Source organism: Kogia breviceps, chromosome 10 (assembly GCF_026419965.1).
Source record: "Kogia breviceps isolate mKogBre1 chromosome 10, mKogBre1 haplotype 1, whole genome shotgun sequence".
NCBI classification, from domain to species: Eukaryota; Metazoa; Chordata; class Mammalia; order Artiodactyla; family Physeteridae; genus Kogia; species Kogia breviceps.
This window is the reverse complement of record NC_081319.1, coordinates 39,088,915-39,105,912: the sequence shown is the minus strand read 5'-3', so window position 1 is coordinate 39,105,912 and position 16,998 is coordinate 39,088,915. Positions and strand designations below refer to the sequence as shown.

At 59.3% G+C, this 16,998-nt stretch overlaps 3 protein-coding genes across 31 annotated transcripts in view; 2 read left to right on the top strand and 1 right to left on the bottom strand.

The window, feature by feature from the left end:
• The first annotated feature begins 203 nt into the window (after positions 1-203).
• On the top strand, positions 204-9,067 carry APEH (acylaminoacyl-peptide hydrolase). Of its 2 annotated transcripts, XM_059076319.2 has the most exons (22): positions 204-325; positions 401-533; positions 994-1,120; positions 1,501-1,594; positions 1,694-1,769; positions 1,859-2,022; positions 2,188-2,325; positions 2,423-2,514; positions 2,597-2,637; positions 2,722-2,843; positions 3,323-3,383; positions 4,537-4,634; positions 5,283-5,334; positions 6,179-6,267; positions 6,701-6,839; positions 7,330-7,413; positions 7,498-7,578; positions 7,934-8,022; positions 8,116-8,306; positions 8,414-8,516; positions 8,601-8,707; positions 8,796-9,067. In XM_059076319.2, exons 1-22 carry the CDS (start codon positions 314-316, stop codon positions 8,899-8,901), a joined length of 2,199 nt encoding a protein of 732 aa, XP_058932302.1. In that variant the 5' UTR covers positions 204-313; the 3' UTR covers positions 8,902-9,067. The 2 variants fall into 2 exon arrangements, with proteins under 2 accessions (XP_058932302.1, XP_058932303.1); XM_059076320.2 differs by lacking the exon at positions 7,934-8,022 and having other exon boundaries at positions 8,159-8,306.
• Positions 9,068-9,479: 412 nt separating this feature from the next.
• On the bottom strand, positions 9,480-14,137 carry MST1 (macrophage stimulating 1). The gene is made up of 18 exons (XM_067044216.1): positions 14,044-14,137; positions 13,239-13,386; positions 13,047-13,159; positions 12,849-12,963; positions 12,632-12,768; positions 12,431-12,551; positions 12,162-12,280; positions 11,819-11,987; positions 11,587-11,717; positions 11,402-11,504; positions 11,118-11,254; positions 10,990-11,025; positions 10,778-10,898; positions 10,536-10,613; positions 10,246-10,392; positions 10,059-10,165; positions 9,818-9,957; positions 9,480-9,714 (listed from the first exon to the last, which is right to left on the bottom strand). The coding sequence occupies exons 1-18, from the start codon at positions 14,135-14,137 to the stop codon at positions 9,553-9,555; spliced, it is 2,178 nt and encodes a 725-aa protein (XP_066900317.1). The 3' UTR covers positions 9,480-9,552.
• A 905-nt stretch (positions 14,138-15,042) lies between these two features.
• The window catches only part of RNF123 (ring finger protein 123), a 28,963-nt gene continuing 27,007 nt past the window's right edge, over positions 15,043-16,998 (top strand). For 8 of the 28 annotated variants that reach the window (XM_067044188.1, XM_067044183.1, XM_067044194.1 and 5 more), the window contains exons 1-2: positions 15,105-15,504; positions 16,632-16,749. In XM_067044188.1, coding sequence (XP_066900289.1) covers positions 16,668-16,749 — 82 coding nt within the window. In that variant the 5' untranslated portion in view covers positions 15,105-15,504; positions 16,632-16,667. Of the gene's footprint in view, positions 15,517-16,568; positions 16,750-16,998 lie in introns of all 28 variants that reach the window. The other 20 variants (XM_067044190.1, XM_067044208.1, XM_067044205.1 and 17 more) reach the window with 14 other exon arrangements.

Genomic DNA, 16,998 nt, shown 5'->3' with positions numbered 1-16,998 from the left:
CCTCCCAGTAATAGGCCGGGGCTTGGCCCACAGAGTTCGCTTCTCTCCAGCCTTGCCCACCCCGAAAGGCCTGCTCCTTTCCCCGAAGTCCCTGCTCTTCCCCTCCAGGACTCCTGGGGCCGCAGCTCCAACTTCTTCCTCACAGGCCCCACCTCCTTACCATCGAGGCCTCGCCCCTCGGCTAATCGTCCTCGCTCATTCGTCGAAAGTCCCGCCCCTCTCACTGCGCGGCAAGGCCGCGGCGGAGACTGGCCGGGCCTCGCACTTCCGGGCGCCTGAACGCCCCGCCTCGCCCCGGCGACCCAGAGCCACCATGGAGCGGCAGGTGAGGGAGCGGCCCGCGGTTCCCGTGGTCTTTGCAGCCCGGGCCGGGCCTGACCCTGCTGTGTCCCCTGCGCAGGTGCTGTTGAGCGAGCCCGAAGAGGCGGCGGCGCTGTACCGGGGCCTTAGCCGCCAGCCCGCGCTGAGCGCCGCCTGCCTGGGCCCGGAGGTCACCACGCAGTACGGGGGTTGTTACCGGACGGTGCACACTGGTGTGTGTATGGAGGGGAGTCGGTGGAGAGGAGGGGGGCGTGGAGGGCTAGCTGCCTGACAGTGCACACGGGTGTGTGGAGAAGGCCGGGCTTGGAGAGTGTGGGTGTGGAACAGTGCATCCACAAGAGGTCTGTGCACACAGGTGTATGGGGCGGGGTGTATTTGGGGTATTATGGGATGGTGCCCATGAGTGCAGAGTGTGGTCTGTAAGGGTCACCCCCGTCATCGTATCCCACACCTGCCCTCAAGATTCTAGGGTGGATGCTAGGAGCAGTAATCGTTTCTCTCCAAGACGTTGTTAGCCTAGGCTCTGGAGGCCTAGACTTGAGAGTTGTGGCCAAGTGTTGCCCATCCTGCCCCCCAGAATATCTGGAGACAGACTGAGGGAGGTGGGGTAGGGGCGGGGGTAGCCTGTGCTTGGACTGGTCAAGTTGAGCAGCCTCATGCCTCTCCTCTCAGAGTGGACCCAGAGGGACCTGGAACGCATGGAGAACATCCGATTCTGCCGCCAGTACCTGGTGTTCCATGATGCGGACTCGGTGGTGTTTGCAGGGCCTGCAGGCAACAGTGTGGAGACCCGGGGCGAGTAAGTTTGAGGGAGGAAGCTTGTAGGCAAGGCCGCAGCCATCTGCAAGCCTTTTATGAATGCCCACCCTGTGCCTTGGTGTGGGTAGGGCCCAGAAGGGAAGCCAGGAGCCAGATCCCTGCCCCTTGGGAGCTCAGGTAGTCTCTAGTGACATGGTCATAAGCATTGGAGGCTTGCTCCAAACTTGGGCTGGGACTAGAGGCCCTGCCCCAGGAAAGGGAGGCAAGGCAGTTGCCGTGGTAGGGCTAGAAGGGCTGCAGGGGCGGTTGTGGGCCATAGCCTCAAGAATCTTGTCTAAGAGGTTGTGGCCAATAAGGGGACAGGATGGGCTATCACTGGGTGGGAGGTAATACTGACCTGCTCCCCTGTATCCTCCTCAGGCTCCTGAGCAGAGAATCTCCTTCAGGCACCATGAAAGCCGTGTTGCGCAAGGCTGGAGGCCCGGGCACTGGGGAGGAGAAGCAGTTTTTGGAGGTAAGTCTGCATAGGACCACGTGGTGGGTAACTGGGGGCTCAGTCCCACAGATAAGGCTCTGTTGGAGGACAGGCAACCTGACTCCCGGATGTTCTTAGGTTTGGGAGAAGAATCGGAAGCTCAAGAGCTTCAACCTGTCAGCGCTGGAGAAACATGGGCTGGTTTATGAGGATGGTGAGGCATCTGGCTGGTGAGCAGGCAGGGCGGTCAGAAGGGGCAGCCATAGCCCAGGGCTCCCCCTGATCAGCCTTCCTTGCACCCAGACTGCTTTGGCTGCCTGTCCTGGTCGCACTCGGAGACACACTTATTATACGTGGCAGAGAAGAAGCGCCCCAAGGCTGAGTCCTTCTTTCAGACCAAAGCCTTGGACGTCAGTGGCAGTGATGACGAGGTGGCCAGGCTGAAGAAGCCAGACCAGGCCATTAAGGTGCTCATGGCCATGGCCAGTCCATGAAGGCCCCTCAGGGCAGCACTGGGGTCCACTATGCTCTCTGCCCATACTGTGCCTATCAGAACCAGAGAGGTACTGGCTTCTAGGGGCAGGGCCGTCTCCTGCAAGACAGGCTGGGCATTGAGTGTCTTGTGTTCTCAGGGGGATCAATTTTTATTTTACGAAGATTGGGGAGAAAACTTGGTTTCCAAAAGCACTCCTGTACTCTGTGTGCTGGATGTCGAGAGCGGCAACATCTCTGTGCTTGAGGGGGTCCCTGAGAGTGTGTCCCCTGGACAGGTTAGTGCTGACTTGGCCTACATCACTCCTAAAGTCTGGGGCCCCTGCCTGAGCTACTGTCCCCTTGTTCACACCTGCCCTGTGGTCTTGTTTACAGGCATTCTGGGCCCCTGGAGACACAGGTGTTGTGTTTGTGGGCTGGTGGCATGAGCCCTTCCGGCTGGGCATCCGCTTTTGCACCAATCGAAGGTGAGGACAATCGAAGGGTCAGGGCGGGGGGCCTTGCAGCTCAGACTGGCCTTGAAGCTGAGTGTCTCTCTGGTGGTTCCAGGTCAGCCCTGTACTATGTAGACCTCATCGGGGGGAAGTGTGGTAAGTGCTGGCACCTACCTGTGCTTCATTGACACACACTGGCCCTGGCAGCCTGCGTGATGCTCGCATTTCTGTCTGGTCCAGAGCTCCTCTCGGATGACTCTCTGGCTGTCTCTTCTCCCCGGCTGAGCCCAGACCAATGTCGCATCGTCTACCTGAGGTTCCCATCTCTGGTCCCCCATCAGCAGTGTGGCCAGTTGTGCCTGGTGAGCTGGGGTGGGGGTGGGGGGAGGTCAGCAAGAGGAGGGGATGGCAGATGAGAGCTGGAGGGTCAGCTTCATCTCCCCACCGGGCTCTTCTGTGGACCTCCTGCCCTGGGTGCAGTGATGGTGTGAGTTCTGCCTTTCCTTCTCTCCAGGCAAGGCCTGGAGGCTGAGAGTGTTGTCATGGGGGCTCTGCACGATCAAAACTCACCACCTTGAGAGCATTCTCTGTCTATAAGAATGCTCCTCCCTTTGCTTCTCATCTGCACGTGGCCAGGCTCCGCAAGGGGCTGGGATATAATGGGCAGTTACAGAGTCTCAGTCCTTGTAAAACGGCCCCTAGTGAAAGTCAAAGGCCCCTCCAGACATCTGGTCCAGGTCACCAGAAAGGAGATACATCAGGCTTCTCTCAGGTCCTCCCCTCCCTGCCCTGAGGGCACTGTCAGTCCCCTGGTGAGCCTGACCATTGTGTTCTGTTGCAGTATGACTGGTATACCAGGGTCACCTCCGTGGTGGTGGACGTTGTGCCTCGGCAGCTGGGAGGTAAGGGGTGTCGGCTGGGTGGGTGCCAAGGAGCATGCAGTTCTGTTTTCCTGCCATCTGTTATCCCTGCTCAGGGCCAGCCTCCTCAGCTCTTCCTGCCTGGGTTCCTTCTGAAGTCTCTCTGCTGCTGGTCCAGTCCCAGGTTCAGCCTCCACAGGGGGTGGTGCCATCACCATAGGGAATGGTTCTGATAGAAGGAAGTCAGCTGGACCAAAGCTGAGATCAGAGTGGCCCAAGCTGGCTGAGGCTTGAGGTTATTTCATTTGTGCTGCAGCCCATAGATTTATTTTGTTTTTCCGGTGGCTGCTTAAAGCCACTGCTCCTTGAAGGGGTCTCAGAAAGTACACTAGACTGGCAGGTCCTGCCCCAAGGGTGCTCATTCTCCCACTCCGAGCCCCCACCCCAGCGTTTGTCTAGTCCAAGTCCTTGAGGCAGCAGGGTCTCTGGGAGAGTGGCTCTTGGCTGACAAGCTCCAGTCACAGTCTTGGGTGCTCCCAACTCTGCTTGGGATCCCAGACTATCCCAAGGACGTGAGGGGTGAGTCTCTTGTTTTCATAGGCTGCCTGGTCAGTTCCAAGAGCCAAGGACAAGGGATGGCCTCCTTTTCCTGTCTTTGGGTTACAGGGATGCAGCAGTGAGGACCTGGTCTGAATCCTAGCTCTGCCCCTTATTAGCTGTGTGTTCTTGGACAGTGTCCTGACCCACTGAGCTTCCATTTATTTATGTGAGGAGGGGGTGGTTGTTCCTGCCTTCTTTGTAGGATTGTAGTGAGGGGTAAATGAGTGATGATGTTAGAGGGTAGGATTTATTCAGGCCTGAGTGCCAGGTACTCTGCTAAGTACGGTTAGAGACAGACAGGTGTCTTGGTTACAGCATCCGCTGCCTCCCAGCGGCCCTTAAGAGCAGCTCAGAGGAATGTCAGTGCATTCAGTTTCTCTCAGAAGCTCTTCAGCTCCGCCTCTCCTGGGACCTCAGAGGCCTCTGCTCCTCAGCCCCCTCTTCAGGCAGCTCCTCATTGCCTAGGGTACCCCCATGTATGTGGCTGCTGTTCTGTCACAGTTCTGGGGCCCCAGGTGAATTCCCCAGCATGTGCGCACGCACACACACACACCCTCCACTCTTGGACGTGGCCCCCAGCTCTCTGCCTTTGCAGAGAACTTCTCTGGGATCTACTGCAGCCTTCTGCCTCTGGGATGCTGGTCGGCTGACAGCCAGAGAGTGGTTTTCGACTCAGCTCAGCGCAGCCGGCAGGTGAGGAGCCCTGACTGTGTTGAGAGGCAGCCCTCGACCAACCCCCAGGAGCTGTGGGCCTGGGACATAGCACACACACACTGCCAGTTGGACCGCCCAGCTCACAGGTCTCTCTGGCCCCTTAAGGCCCTGCCTGCCCCTGTCCTGGACTCATTTTTCCTTGAGCAGGCTGGCTGCCCTGGTACCCCACAACAGAGCCCTTGGCCCTTTCTCCTGAGGCAGAGATGCAAAGCCCCCACCCTCAGCATTTCCATGTGGTGGGCAAGAGGGCTGCCACTGGGGCGGGCCCCTGAACACCATACGGGGAGCTGATGGAGATGGGACAGCAGCTTTCTCCCAGGGATTGGGTGGGGACACCACAGTGTGCCAGACTCCTTTGGGGTTAGATATCGTTTGGTCCTCAGGGTAGCTTCTAAGGGGCTCAGAGGCATTCCTTATCTTGTCCAGGATCACTTAGCAAGTTCTGATGGAACTGGGATTTGAACCCAGGCCCTTAGGCCACTCCCTACTGCACTGAGTAGCTATCACCATAGTCACTCGCAGCTCTGGCCTTGGCCCAAGGGTCCCCAAGAGGGTAGAGAGGAGGTGGGGGCAGGACCCATAGGGCTCTTGGATGTGGCACCACACGTGGCCTCCTCTCTGCTTCAGGACCTGTTTGCTGTGGACATCCAGATGGGCAGTGTGACCTCTCTGACGGCTGGTGAGCAGGGCTGGCGTGTGGGCCAGCCAGGCCAGGGGTGGGACTGGAGCTCAAGCATGTGGGGCAGCACTCTCGGCCACTCTGCACCACTGACTGTCCCACAGCCTTTACTGATAGTCTTGCGAGGACCCTGCCTATGCAGGACCCTTACCCAGCCAGCAGACTGCCTCCTGGCTCTGCTCTGCTCCCTGTGTCCTGGCACTGCCTCAGCACGGCCCCCACCCTACTTCTCAAACCCACAAAATTCTCTCTTGCCAAGATCTGCCAGAGTCATCCTTCCCTCTCCCCAAACCTCAGGCAGAGGCACCTCTGCCAACCCAGGGCGCAGGAGCCCTGGGTTGGCTCCCTCATCTTCCTCTTACCCAGGCCTGATGATTCTGCCCCTAAAGTGTTTTTGAGTTCTCCACCTGCCCTGGCTATACTCACTCCTCCACAAATCTACCAAAGGATTGTTCCCAAACTGCATCTCATTGTATAGTATCTGCTTAGGAATCTGAATCTCCTTAGACCCCACTGCCTAGAATTAGCACCTCCCCCCACCCCCCAGCCTCCTGGGCCTAGCTGCCACCCCTGCAGACTGCAGTCATCAGGTAGTGGGTGGATGTGCTATGTGGTCTGGTGTGTCCCCAGATCTGGCAGTCCCAGGGGACAACCAGCGCCTGCTGGATGAATGGACTGAGAAGAAGGCTTGCCCAGAGCTGTGTGCAGTTGTCTGTGACAGTCCCTCTGTGGGCATCCCTTTTCTTCCCAGGCAATAAGGGGCACCTCACTATAAAGCCTCCAGCCTGGGACTCTGGCTCCGTAGGGAGTGGGTGGGAATAGTGGTGGCATCTGCCTTCTCCAGGGGGGTCAGGTGGAAGCTGGAAGCTGCTCACAATTGACCGGGACCTCATGGTGGCACAGTTCTCCACGCCCAGCCTACCCCCATGCCTGGTGAGTGTTGGTGGGCCCCAGGCCAGGAGGCAGGGATTCTGTGCAGGCAGAGTTCCCCAGGTCAGGGAACTGGCCCGAGTCTGACTGTGGCTGGTCAGCATGTGAGAGGCCAAGGTGTGGACCCAGCCCAGTATAGTCCACGAGGGTCTGGCACTATGGGGAGAAACTACTGGGTTAAGATTTGCTCTGTTCAGAACAGGGTGCCTGGGAAAGTGCTCAGTCCTCTCGCATAACAGCCTAGAAGCTGAGGAGGGAGGGGTACATATGTGTGGTTATGTGAGTACATGCGTATATACCAGCTCATGACAGGAGTCCATGCTGGACCCTCTGGAGGTGGGCAGATGGCCCAGTATAATGAGAGCTGCCCACTCTCACACTGGTGGAAAGGCAGGGAGGCAGCCGGGCCACGTGTGACACACTTTCCCTTTGGCAGAAAGTTGGGTTCCTGCCTCCTGAGGGGAAGGAGCAGGCGGTATCATGGGTGTCCCTGGAGGAGGCCGAGCCCATTCCTGAAATCTCCTGGAGCATCCGGGTACTACAGCCACCCCCAGAGCAAGAGCATGTGCAGTATGGTGAGCTGGGCAGGGGCAGAGGGGCACCTTCTCAAAGTTCCCCAGCACATAGTGTCTGTGGTCACCTTTCCCGTCTCCTGTCTCACATTTTGGGATTTTTTGAGATTACATCTAAGAGGTTTTTTTTTCCTCTTGTGGACGGTCATGGGGAGTAGTGTCCAGGCATCTGAGCACCTACTCTGGGTAGCAGAGCTGGGCATCACCAGGCCAGATCATCTGCGGTGGGATAACAGAGCCCAAAGACAGGCCTATGTAAGGCCTCTGTGACCACACCTCCTCCAGAATGTTGTGCCTGCAGACACTGGGGCTCCCTGACTAGGGCAGAAAGAGCATGAGCATCCTGGGGTCCGTGTGTCACAGTGTGGGCTGCCTTGGCCCGGTCTCTTGTTTCAGAGGTCAGCTGCAGACCTGCAGCTACAGCTGAGGCCTTGGCTGGGGAAGCCGCTTGGCAGTAGAACTGGCTCTGCTGATTGCTGCTTTTTCCCTGCAGCTGGCCTTGACTTTGAAGCAATCCTTCTGCAGCCCAGTGACCCTCCAGATAAGACCCAGGTGCCCATGGTGGTCATGCCCCACGGTAGGCAACTGGCCTAAGAGTCCCTGCTCTTCCACAATCCCTCCTAGCTGGCTCTTTCACCTTCTCTCTGTTCCCTATCTGCAGGGGGACCCCATTCATCCTTTGTCACTGCCTGGATGCTGCTCCCAGCCATGCTTTGCAAGATGGGCTTTGCAGTACTACTAGGTGAGGGAGCAGGGTGCCGCAGCTCTGGTAGAGCTGTGGGGTGGTGGTGATGGTGTGGGTCTGGTCTGTACAAGCACGGCGGGTACCACCCTAGTCTCCAGGCCTCTGCAGCCTGGACCTGGTAAATCACCATCAGAAACTGCCCTGGCCAGTCTCTGGCTCCATGGCGTGGTGGTAACATGAACTAATTTGTGACTGCCATGGAAAGGGTCTGTGGTCACTGGGCAGTCTCAGATCTCTTGGCCCCTTCCCCTTGAGTCTGGTGCAGCTAGCCTCAAGGCCTACTTCACATATAGGTGAAAGGGCGCTGGGAAGGTCACTTGACCACCCTGTCTGGTCCCTCCCTGGCCTCCAGTGAACTATCGTGGCTCCACGGGCTTTGGCCAGGACAGCATCCTCTCCCTCCCCGGCAATGTGGGCCACCAGGATGTGAAGGACGTCCAGGTAGCAGGGGCTGGGGCTTCTGGACAGACTGGGGGTGTGGCTCCATTCAGCTGGGCAGGCAGCTGGCTGCAGCATGATCTGCCCACCCTGTAGTTTGCAGTAGAGCAGGTGCTCCAGGAGGAACATTTTGACGCAGGCCGTGTGGCCCTTATGGGTGGTTCCCATGGTGGCTTCCTGTCCTGCCACCTGATTGGTCAGTACCCGGAGACCTACTGCGCCTGCGTGGTGCGGAACCCTGTGATCAACATTGCCTCCATGATGGGCTCCACTGACATCCCTGACTGGTGGGTGTACCCAGAGGTCCCAGCCCTTCTCCCCCGCACTCCGCACCCTCATAGAGCTCCTGCAGGCCCCAGAGCTCCTGGGCCTGCATCATCTCAGTGTCTTGTAGGTGCGTGGTGGAGGCTGGCTTCCCCTACAGCAGCAACTGTCTGCCAGACCTCAACATGTGGGCTGAGATGCTGCACAAGTCGCCCATCAAGTACACCCCTCAGGTACGCAGCCCTCCCCCTGCCCAGTGCACCACCAATCTGTCCAGGGCCCCGGGCCCTGCTCACCTCCGCTCCCCACATACCTAGGTGAAGACACCAGTGTTACTGATGCTGGGCCAGGAGGACCGGCGCGTGCCCTTCAAGCAGGGCATGGAGTATTACCGTGCCCTCAAGGCCCGAAACGTGCCCGTTCGGTGAGTACAGCAAGAGCCCTGGCAGCTGGTGGGCAGGTGAGCAGGGAAGGATCATCAATCCTCAAACATTGCTGCCCAACCTTTACAGGCTCCTGCTCTATCCCAAAAGCACCCATGCACTATCAGAGGTGGAGGTGGAATCAGACAGCTTCATGAATGCTGCGCTCTGGCTGTGCACGCACTTGGGCAACTGAAGCCCTACCACTCTGCATGAGCTGGGTGACATATGCCACACTTGGCTCTTGGAGAGCCCCAGGGTCTGGCAGAGCGGCAAGAGGCTTCCTAGGCTCTGGACTTCATGGATGGGTGAGCCGAGGAATGTGGACTATATACTCATAATAAATGAGGACACAGAGTCTAGTTCCTACTGGTACTTTGTACCAAGCCACCCCTAACCCCAGCCTCACTCTTGGGGTTCAGAGACCGTAGGCCCTGGGTGTGGTAGCCATAAGGACGGCATCTACTTCCAGCGTGAGAGGGGAGGGGACAGCTAGAGGCTCAGCTGCTGCCTGTCCTGGCCAAGTAGGACTCCACCAGGCTAGCTCCCTCTGCTGCAGCCCCTTCTGTTAGAAACTGCCCTACACCACCCTTCTCCTCCGAACAGTTTATTTAGGGGACTAGTGAGGCCCTGCCCTTCACAGCACCCACAGGCTAAGGTAGTGCTAGGGTCAGATCGCCCAGCCCAAGTTGTGTTGGACTCAGCCACTCAGGCCATGAGGAGTTGCCAATTCATTCCCTAGAAGCAAAGGCTAAGAAGCACCCTGCACAGGCATAAAGAGGAAAGGTGGCTTTATGTCTGACAGAAAGCTTCGTCCTCCCCGAGGCCCACAGGATTGAGGCTGGGACTAGCCCAGCCTCATGACCTTGTGAATCCAGTCCACAAACACAGAGACACGCATGAAGATGGATGGCCAGCGGGGCCGTGCGCACACTCGGTTGGGGATTATAATTCCCTCCAGGACCCAGCAGTCGTGAGTAAAGCAGGCAAGTGGGCCCCCGTAGTCACCCTGGTAGGTGCAAGAACTGGTGAGGGCCTGGACCATGGTAGAGACTAGCCCTCTTGGAGGTGAAGCAGTACATTTTCAGCTTGCCAGGGGCCCTGCCACTGACCTCACAGGCTCCAGCAGGGGCCAACAGTCCTTCAGTGCACATCTCACTCTCGCGTACGCGACCTCGGTGCTTGATGTTACATTCCCGGTTGGAGATGACATTGAGGGAGGCTATGTTCAGGACCGTGTTGTCCCCTGTACCTACAGTGAAGAGAATGGGAAGAAGGATAGGGTCTGTGGGTAGGACCCAAGGCTGTGCCTCTTGGCCTGGAGCAGTCCATGCCCCTGCAGTGTACTCTTACCTTTGGTCTCGCCCCAGCCTGCGATCTCACACTTGGTGCCTGGAGGCACCACATACCACTCAGGGGGCAGGCAGATCAGGGCCACACGCTGGTTCAGGGTCACAGGCCTTTAGCAAGAATGATGGCATTCAGGGTCTGAGGCCACAAGGCCCAGCCCCACCTCACACCCTCTTGACTTGTCACACACCTCTCCAGCTTGAGCAGAACAAGCTGGGAGCCAGAGGGCCCGCAGACCATCTTGGCCATTGAGATGCGCTGCAGGCCTGGCTCCCCGGGCTGTGGGTCCTGGAACAGGGTGCCTAGCCACACCTCATAGCCAGTGAGAGGCCCATAGCTGAGAGAGAAGCTCTGCTACATCAGTCGAGACTCATAGTCTGCTGCCCAACACTCACCCATTGGCTTGCCTAGGGAAGGTGACTAAGGGGGAGAGGAAGGCAGGGGGTTGGGACTGGGTCCCCAAACCCAAGGAAGGCTCACCAAGAGGAGAAGCACTGCTGGGCAGTCAGAACCCACTGCTCCTTCACTAGGGAGCCTCCGCAGAAGTGCTGGCCCTGCCTGGAAGAGAGCAGGTTAGGAAACGGTCCTGAGACACAGGCTGGACCTGCCATGTCTTGGCTAGGATCTGTGAGGCTGGGGCAGGTTCCCGCCCCCCTACTGGCACAAGCACAGAGGTTGTAGCCTCAGCCCCTGTCTTGGAGAATCAGGCAGTTGTGCCTCACCGGTTGCGCAAGCTGACTGTCCAGGGTGAGTTCCCAGGCTGACCGCCCACCACGCGCAGCTTAGAGCGCCATGGGTCCAGGCGGGTCACTCTCTTGCCACACTTCTCAAACAGCACCTGGTCTAGGGGATAGAATGTGCTGGATGAAACCCCGGACTGGATGGAGATGGAGGGGCAAAGGGACCACGACGCATCCCTGGCCTAAGTCTGTACCTGGGGGCTCCAGGATGGACGGCCGTTGGTCATCATCTGAAAGACCCAAGTTCAACCGCGTTAAGGGAGTCAGCCTTCGGCTGTGGAGGCTAGGGGCGGCGCCCCGGGGCTGTGTCGCTGGTGCTCACCGCAGCCCCGCAGTGCACAGTAGTCGAACGTAGTCCCCGGATCTGTGGTGTAGCACCAGGGCCCGTGACTATCCCCGTCTGGGTTCCTGCAGAAGTTCTCCTCCAGTGGTGCGTGCGGGGCGGAGGTGGGCGTGAACCTAGGCGGGAGGGGGAGCAAAATCAAAGCAGGGTAAGCCCAAGCTCTCGCAAGCCTCCAGTTGGAGAGCCGAGGCATGCCGCCCTAGGGTTAGTCCCGAGGCCTGTGGCCTCGGTCTGGGAGGCGCCAGGGGCGCTGGCGGACTTACTGGGGCTTGTGCGGCGTCCCCGCGGACCAGCTCTGACACCGGACGCCCTTTCGGGTCTTGCTGACTGAGCCGCGGTACAGTTCCCCCGCGCCGTGGTAGCAGTCTGCGGCGGGCGGGGGCGACCGTCAGCTGGTTCTCGCCCCAGCACTCCGGCTCCGTGCCTCCAGCCCCAGCTCAGGCCTTACCCTCGGGCCGCACGTCGTCGGTGCAGCGCCGGATCTGGTAGCAGAAGGCCACGCGCATGCCAGGCCGCGATGTGAAACACCAGGGCGCCTCCGATCCGTCGGGGTTCCTACAGAAGTTCTCCCGAAGGTCCCTGAGCAAGCCCGGGTGGGCTGAGCCTCCAGCCCCGCCCGGGACCCCCTCAGGTCCCACCCGCAAGAGTACTAGGCTCCCTGCGGCGGCCAGCCAACTCACTTGCACGCATACTTTTCCGGCGCAAAGCGATGCTGATGCGGATGCTGCGCGTCCCAACGCTGGCAGGGCACGCCCGCGGCGGTGGTGTTGACCGTGCCCCGGTAGCCCTCGCCTTTCCCGCGGAAGCAATTGAGCGTCGTGGCCTCCCGGCGCGGCTGTGCCTCGGACCCTTGGAAGGACCGAGGCCAGTCGGAGCCCGAGTGGGAGGTGAAACCGGGACTGGGGCGGAGCCCCACTGTCGTTGGGCCACCACCGGGTCACGCCCAGCCCCTCCTCTAGTCCCAGCCAGGCCACGCCCCCACGTGTCCCAGGTGCCCTCCCAGGCCCCGCCCTCGCGCTCTACCGCAGCGGGGGAGGTCGCAGAACTCTCGCTTCATCTGTGGGTCCGCGGTATAGCACCAGGGCCGCTCCGAGCCGTCCGGATTCCGGCAATAGTTGTCGTCCAGACTTTTGTCCAGGAACCTAGAGGCGGTAGCCGGGCGTGAACAAGAGCCTGGGACTCAGGCCCTGTCTGGCCCCAACCAACTATGTGCTGCCTTACATCGCCCCGCCCCTGGAGTGCTGGGCCCTCCCCTTGCCCGCCCTCCTCCTGCCGAGCCTGCCCACGCGTACTTGCGGGGTTCGAAGGGGTGAGGGTGCGGGTGCTGCAGGTCCCAGCGCTGACACTCGCGTCCTGACTCCGTGCGGTCCACTGAGCCGCGGTAATCCTCGCCATTGCACCAAAAGCAAGCGGCTGGAGACACAGGGCCGATGGGTTCGTGGACGGGCGTGGGCATGCTCCTCCCGCCCCAGGCTTGACCCGGAGCTGCTTACCCTCCCGGCAGGACTTAATGCCGCAGCTCTGGAAGCGCACGGCAGGGTCTGTTGTGTAGCACCAGGGACCTCCGGGGTCCCTATCCGGGTTGCGGCAGAAGTTGTCCTCCAAGCCATTTCGAAGTGTGGGTGTGTACCTGTGAGAGTAGCAATGCAGTGCGTACTGGGGGCAGGCGCCAGGCCGGCAGGGACAGAGGGGAGCTGCAGTCTGTCTCACTTGTGGTCATTGGGGAACCTGTGGCTCCAGCGCTGGCAGGGTAGGCCACCCATGGTGATGGCCACGGTGCCACGGTACTCGACCCCATTGTCCATGATGCAAGTCCGAACATAGACTGGGAGCAAAAGACCCAGGATCAACAAGGCCTGAGACCCAAGCAGCCCTCTCTCCAGCCTGCCCTTCTCTGCAGCCGCTCACTTTTCTTTTGGAAGAGATCACAGCGCCTGGAATGCTGCAGCCGTGTATGTGGTGAGTGCTGGGTCCATGGCAGCAACTGACAACCATGGCTGCTCACATTGTAGTGGAAGGCCCTGGGAGGAGGAGCCACAAGGTAACTCAGTGCCCAGGTTTCCCTACCGCCAGTGTTATCTAGGTCCTTTGGCCACTCACCTGCAGTCCAGTAGGGGCCCACAAAGCCCTGCACATTCCTCAGCATTTGCCACATCTTCTTGCCAAGGCCTGGGCCCCACTGCGTGTAGCAGGTGTTGCAGCTCCATACCCCAGAGCACCTGGAAGTCATTCAAGGGCGAGCGCTGCCCTGCAGGGTGGGCATGCGTGTCAGCACATGTATATCAGCACGTGCACACTTTATTCATTCAGGGGATCAAACTACAAGGCCTCTAGAGTGGACCCTGTCAGCCCATTCAAGGGTCAGACCCCTGTACTGGGTGGGAGAAGCAGGCCCAGACGTTATAGTTATCACTAGCGCACCTGTTTAGTGGGCAAGGCACTAGGCTCAGCTGTAAAACATATACTCTGAGAGCATTGGGTGATGGTGCTTGCCCCATGGAGCTTATCCCATCTCATTTCTCAGATGAGAATGAGAAGGCTCAGAGCTATCTTATTAACCATGCAGAGGCCCAACCCAAGCATTCTGACTCCAAGTCTAGGCTCTCAATAGCATAAGGTCACATATTAAGTTAGAGAATTAGATCTGGCTCATAAGGGATAATTGCCTGCATCTGTGTGGTCCTAATACTGCCTCAATGCTGCAGCAGACGTTTTAACGCAGGCCTGAATAGGCAATGTGTTTATGTGTTCCTGGGGCTGCCCAGCTCTGTGAAAGAAGCCAAGGTCACTCTCTGCTCCATGCCCAATAGGAAAGTAAGTTCCTGGCTCAAAGAGTGGGATGGGCCTGGGGCCGACCCCTTTCTGAAGGCAGATGGGGATCAGGGCTGAGGGGAAGGGCACTCACCAGGGGCCCCTGAGAACCCCGTCAGAAGCAGCAGGAGTGGGAGACACCCCATCCTCCTGGCTGGAGGTTGCACTGTGACCCACCACAGCCCCATCCGGGAAGTTGTGAAACCTGTCTCTACGGGATTGGGTGGCTCTGTCTCCACACCCCCACTCTAGACTTGCTGGGGCCTGACCTGAGACCCAGTGGCAGGAATGGGGGTGGTGCCAGGCCTCAGGCCCTATAGGTGAGGTACAAGGGTCCTCACTCTGGCACAGTTAGCCCCCCGAGAGGCCTCCCTATGTAGTGGGCAGTGTTGGAAAGGTTCAGTGGGGACACTTGAGGTGCCCTGGGGTGGGGATGGGGCCCCACTGACACCCCCCCTCCCTTAGCCCCACCCCCTCCCCCTACTCACACCCTAGGCTGCTTTGAAGGGAAGGGCAGTGTGGACATAGTTGCTGCCAGAGGCCTAGGTTCCAGCCCGAAAGTGGTGATATTAAACTTTTCTGAGCTTCAGCTTTCCCCTGTAAAGTGGAGAATATTCCCTGCCCCAACCTCAAGCAGCCTGCCTCTTTTTCTGTCTTATCTGCCCCAGCTGGAGGCAGGTCGGCCCACGCCCCTGTCATCAGAGCCCAGAGAGGCTCCCCTCGCCCGCCAGAGGTGCCATCCCAGGGAAGGTGAGTGAGGCCACCCTTCTGGACTGAATGGAGGTGAGGGTGACAGGTGGCAGGGACCCTGGGAGGAACGGCCTTTCAGACGTCCTATGGGACCTGTGGGCCCGACCTCCAAGTACGGGTAGGAGTTGAGATAGGTGGCCAAGGTCTCTCCCAGGACACAGCGTTACTACATGGCTGGGCCAGGAGCTCCTCCTGCGCAGGCGGGGGTCGTAGGCGGTTGGGCAGTGGGGCAATGGGGCAGTGGGGCGAGGCGGGGGCCGGGAACGTCCCGGCGGGAGGCCACGGAGGGAAGCCCCCCCGCTGGAGGCTGTGGAGGGGCCCCCTGGCGGAGGTCGGGCGCGGGTCGATGCGCGTGCGCGGCGTCCGCGCGGTTTGGCCCTGGACAGGCGCCGTAGCTGAGAGCTGGGCGGATGTTGTGAGCCCGGACGCGGCGGCCGAGGTTGGGGGTGAGTGTGAGGGGCGGCCGGGCTCCGAGAGGGGCGGGTGCTCGCGGCTCCCCTTGCTGCCCCAGCCCGTCTAGTGTGAGGGCGCTCGCCGCTCGAGGGGTCGCAGCCTGTGGTGCTAGACTCCGGGCCGGAGCTGGCCTGGAGGATCCTCCGGAGCTTGGGGCCGGGCAGAGGCGACTGGGGGAAACAAGCGCTGCTCTCGCGTCCTTGGGATCCGAGATGGGGTCGGTTCGGTTACAAGCCTTCAACTCTCGGCGGGGCTGAACAGGATCGACGTGGCAGGGAGCCCCCGAGCAAAGTCCAGGACCGCCTCTCACCTGGGTCCTCAGCACCTGACACCCGGAGTGGATGTCTGGAAGGTTTGCTCATCAGTTAGTTGAGTGACAGCGTCTAATCTGCCCTGCACCTGCTCTGGTGTGAGAGGGCTGGTGGTGGGCGGCAGGGCGGGGAGTCATCTTTCTGAGGGGCAGGCGTGGTGCCGCCTGGGAGTGGGCAAGAGTGTGTGGCGGGAGCAGAGGACCTCTTTGGGGTGAGATAAGAGAAAGGAGTTCTGTCTAAGACAGTGCTGGAGGGCCAGCCTCTAGACCAGCACTGACTAATAGAACTTTATGTGAGGATGGGAATGTTCTTTATTTTCAGAGTCTAGTCGAGTAACCATTAACCACATAGGGCCACTGAATCCTTGAAATGTGACTAATATAATTGAGAAATTGACTTTTTAATTTTAATTGAAATTTAAATACCCGTGTGTGGCTAGAAGCTGCTGTGTTGGACAGCACAGCTCTAGATCAGTGAACCAGGCACCAGGGACTTAGTGCAGCTTCTGAAGCAGCTGTAGCAACACCATAGTATGTGAGGGATGGACAATAGTGGGGACAGTGGGGCCTGTGAGGAGGGCAGGGGTGGTGCTCTGATGGGGTAGGAGACTGTGTGTGTGATTGGGGGCAAGAAAGCTAGCAGGCCTTTGGCATAGAGAAGGGAGGATCCTGGAACTGAGGAATGGGATCCTGGCCTTGGATGTAAGCAGGACTTGTAGCTGGAGATGGCACCAAGGCCTTGGATGGTGGACTATACTTGATGTAGGGTTCTCTCTTCCAGATGTGGACCCAGTGTGGCTTACAACCGAGAAGGATACAGGGGCTCTGCTCCTGGGCCACCTCACTTTGGACCCTTGGGTCTGATTTCACACTCAGTGGAAGCATTTGGTTTAGTTTAACAAACATATATCTGGCACCTGCTCTCTGTTGGGCCCTGTGTGAGCACTGGGACGTGGTGGGGCCCTGTCACATGGTCCCAGACCCCCTTCCCTCGCACCCCCCGTGTAGAAAGCTGGAAGCCCCTGCTTTCCTTTGCCCTGGGTTGATGTGTGTGTGAGTGTGCATGCACTGGCTTCACCTGCCCCCATGCCTTCCTGACACTGCAGGATTGAGGTCAATTTGGGGGCCCTTGGCTGGCTTCGAATAGACAAGCTCTGCCTCTGCTTCAGCCCCCAGGACCACTGGCTGCCCACAAGAGATGAAAGATGGCGTCCAAGGGGGCCGGCATGGCTTTCTCCCGAAAGAGCTACGGGCTGACCTCAGATGCTGAGAAATCTAGGGTCACAGGTAAGGGTTGGAAGGGCTGTGATGAGGCTCCTAGTGCTGAGGGAAGAAGGAGGAAGAGAGAGAGGCAGCAAAGTCTCAGGTGCATTGAGCCTCAGGCCTTCCTGCACCCCCTGTACCTGTGAGTCAGCTCTTCTCCACTAGCAGCCATGGAGCAGGGCACCCACCGTGACTGCTCCTCTGACTCCTGTGGCTGGCCTAGGACCAGGAGCCTCTGTGGCCAGTAGGGACTGGGAACCACACTGACCATGT

Coding starts and splice junctions, on each gene's coding strand:
- MST1 (XM_067044216.1), bottom strand. CDS start 14,137: ATGGGGCTGTGGTGGGTCACAGTGCAACCTCCAGCCAGGAGGATGGGG. Junction 12,769..12,848: donor AGGTTCCCCAATGACCACAA/GTGAGACAGACT, acceptor CTACTCTCACAG/GTACACACCCACACTTCGAA. Junction 10,393..10,535: donor CAGCAGTGCTTCTCCTCTTG/GTGAGCCTTCCT, acceptor CTTCTCTCTCAG/CTATGGGCCTCTCACTGGCT.
- APEH (XM_059076319.2), top strand. Junction 4,635..5,282: donor CAGCTCAGCGCAGCCGGCAG/GTGAGGAGCCCT, acceptor TCTCTGCTTCAG/GACCTGTTTGCTGTGGACAT. Junction 5,335..6,178: donor TGTGACCTCTCTGACGGCTG/GTGAGCAGGGCT, acceptor TGCCTTCTCCAG/GGGGGTCAGGTGGAAGCTGG.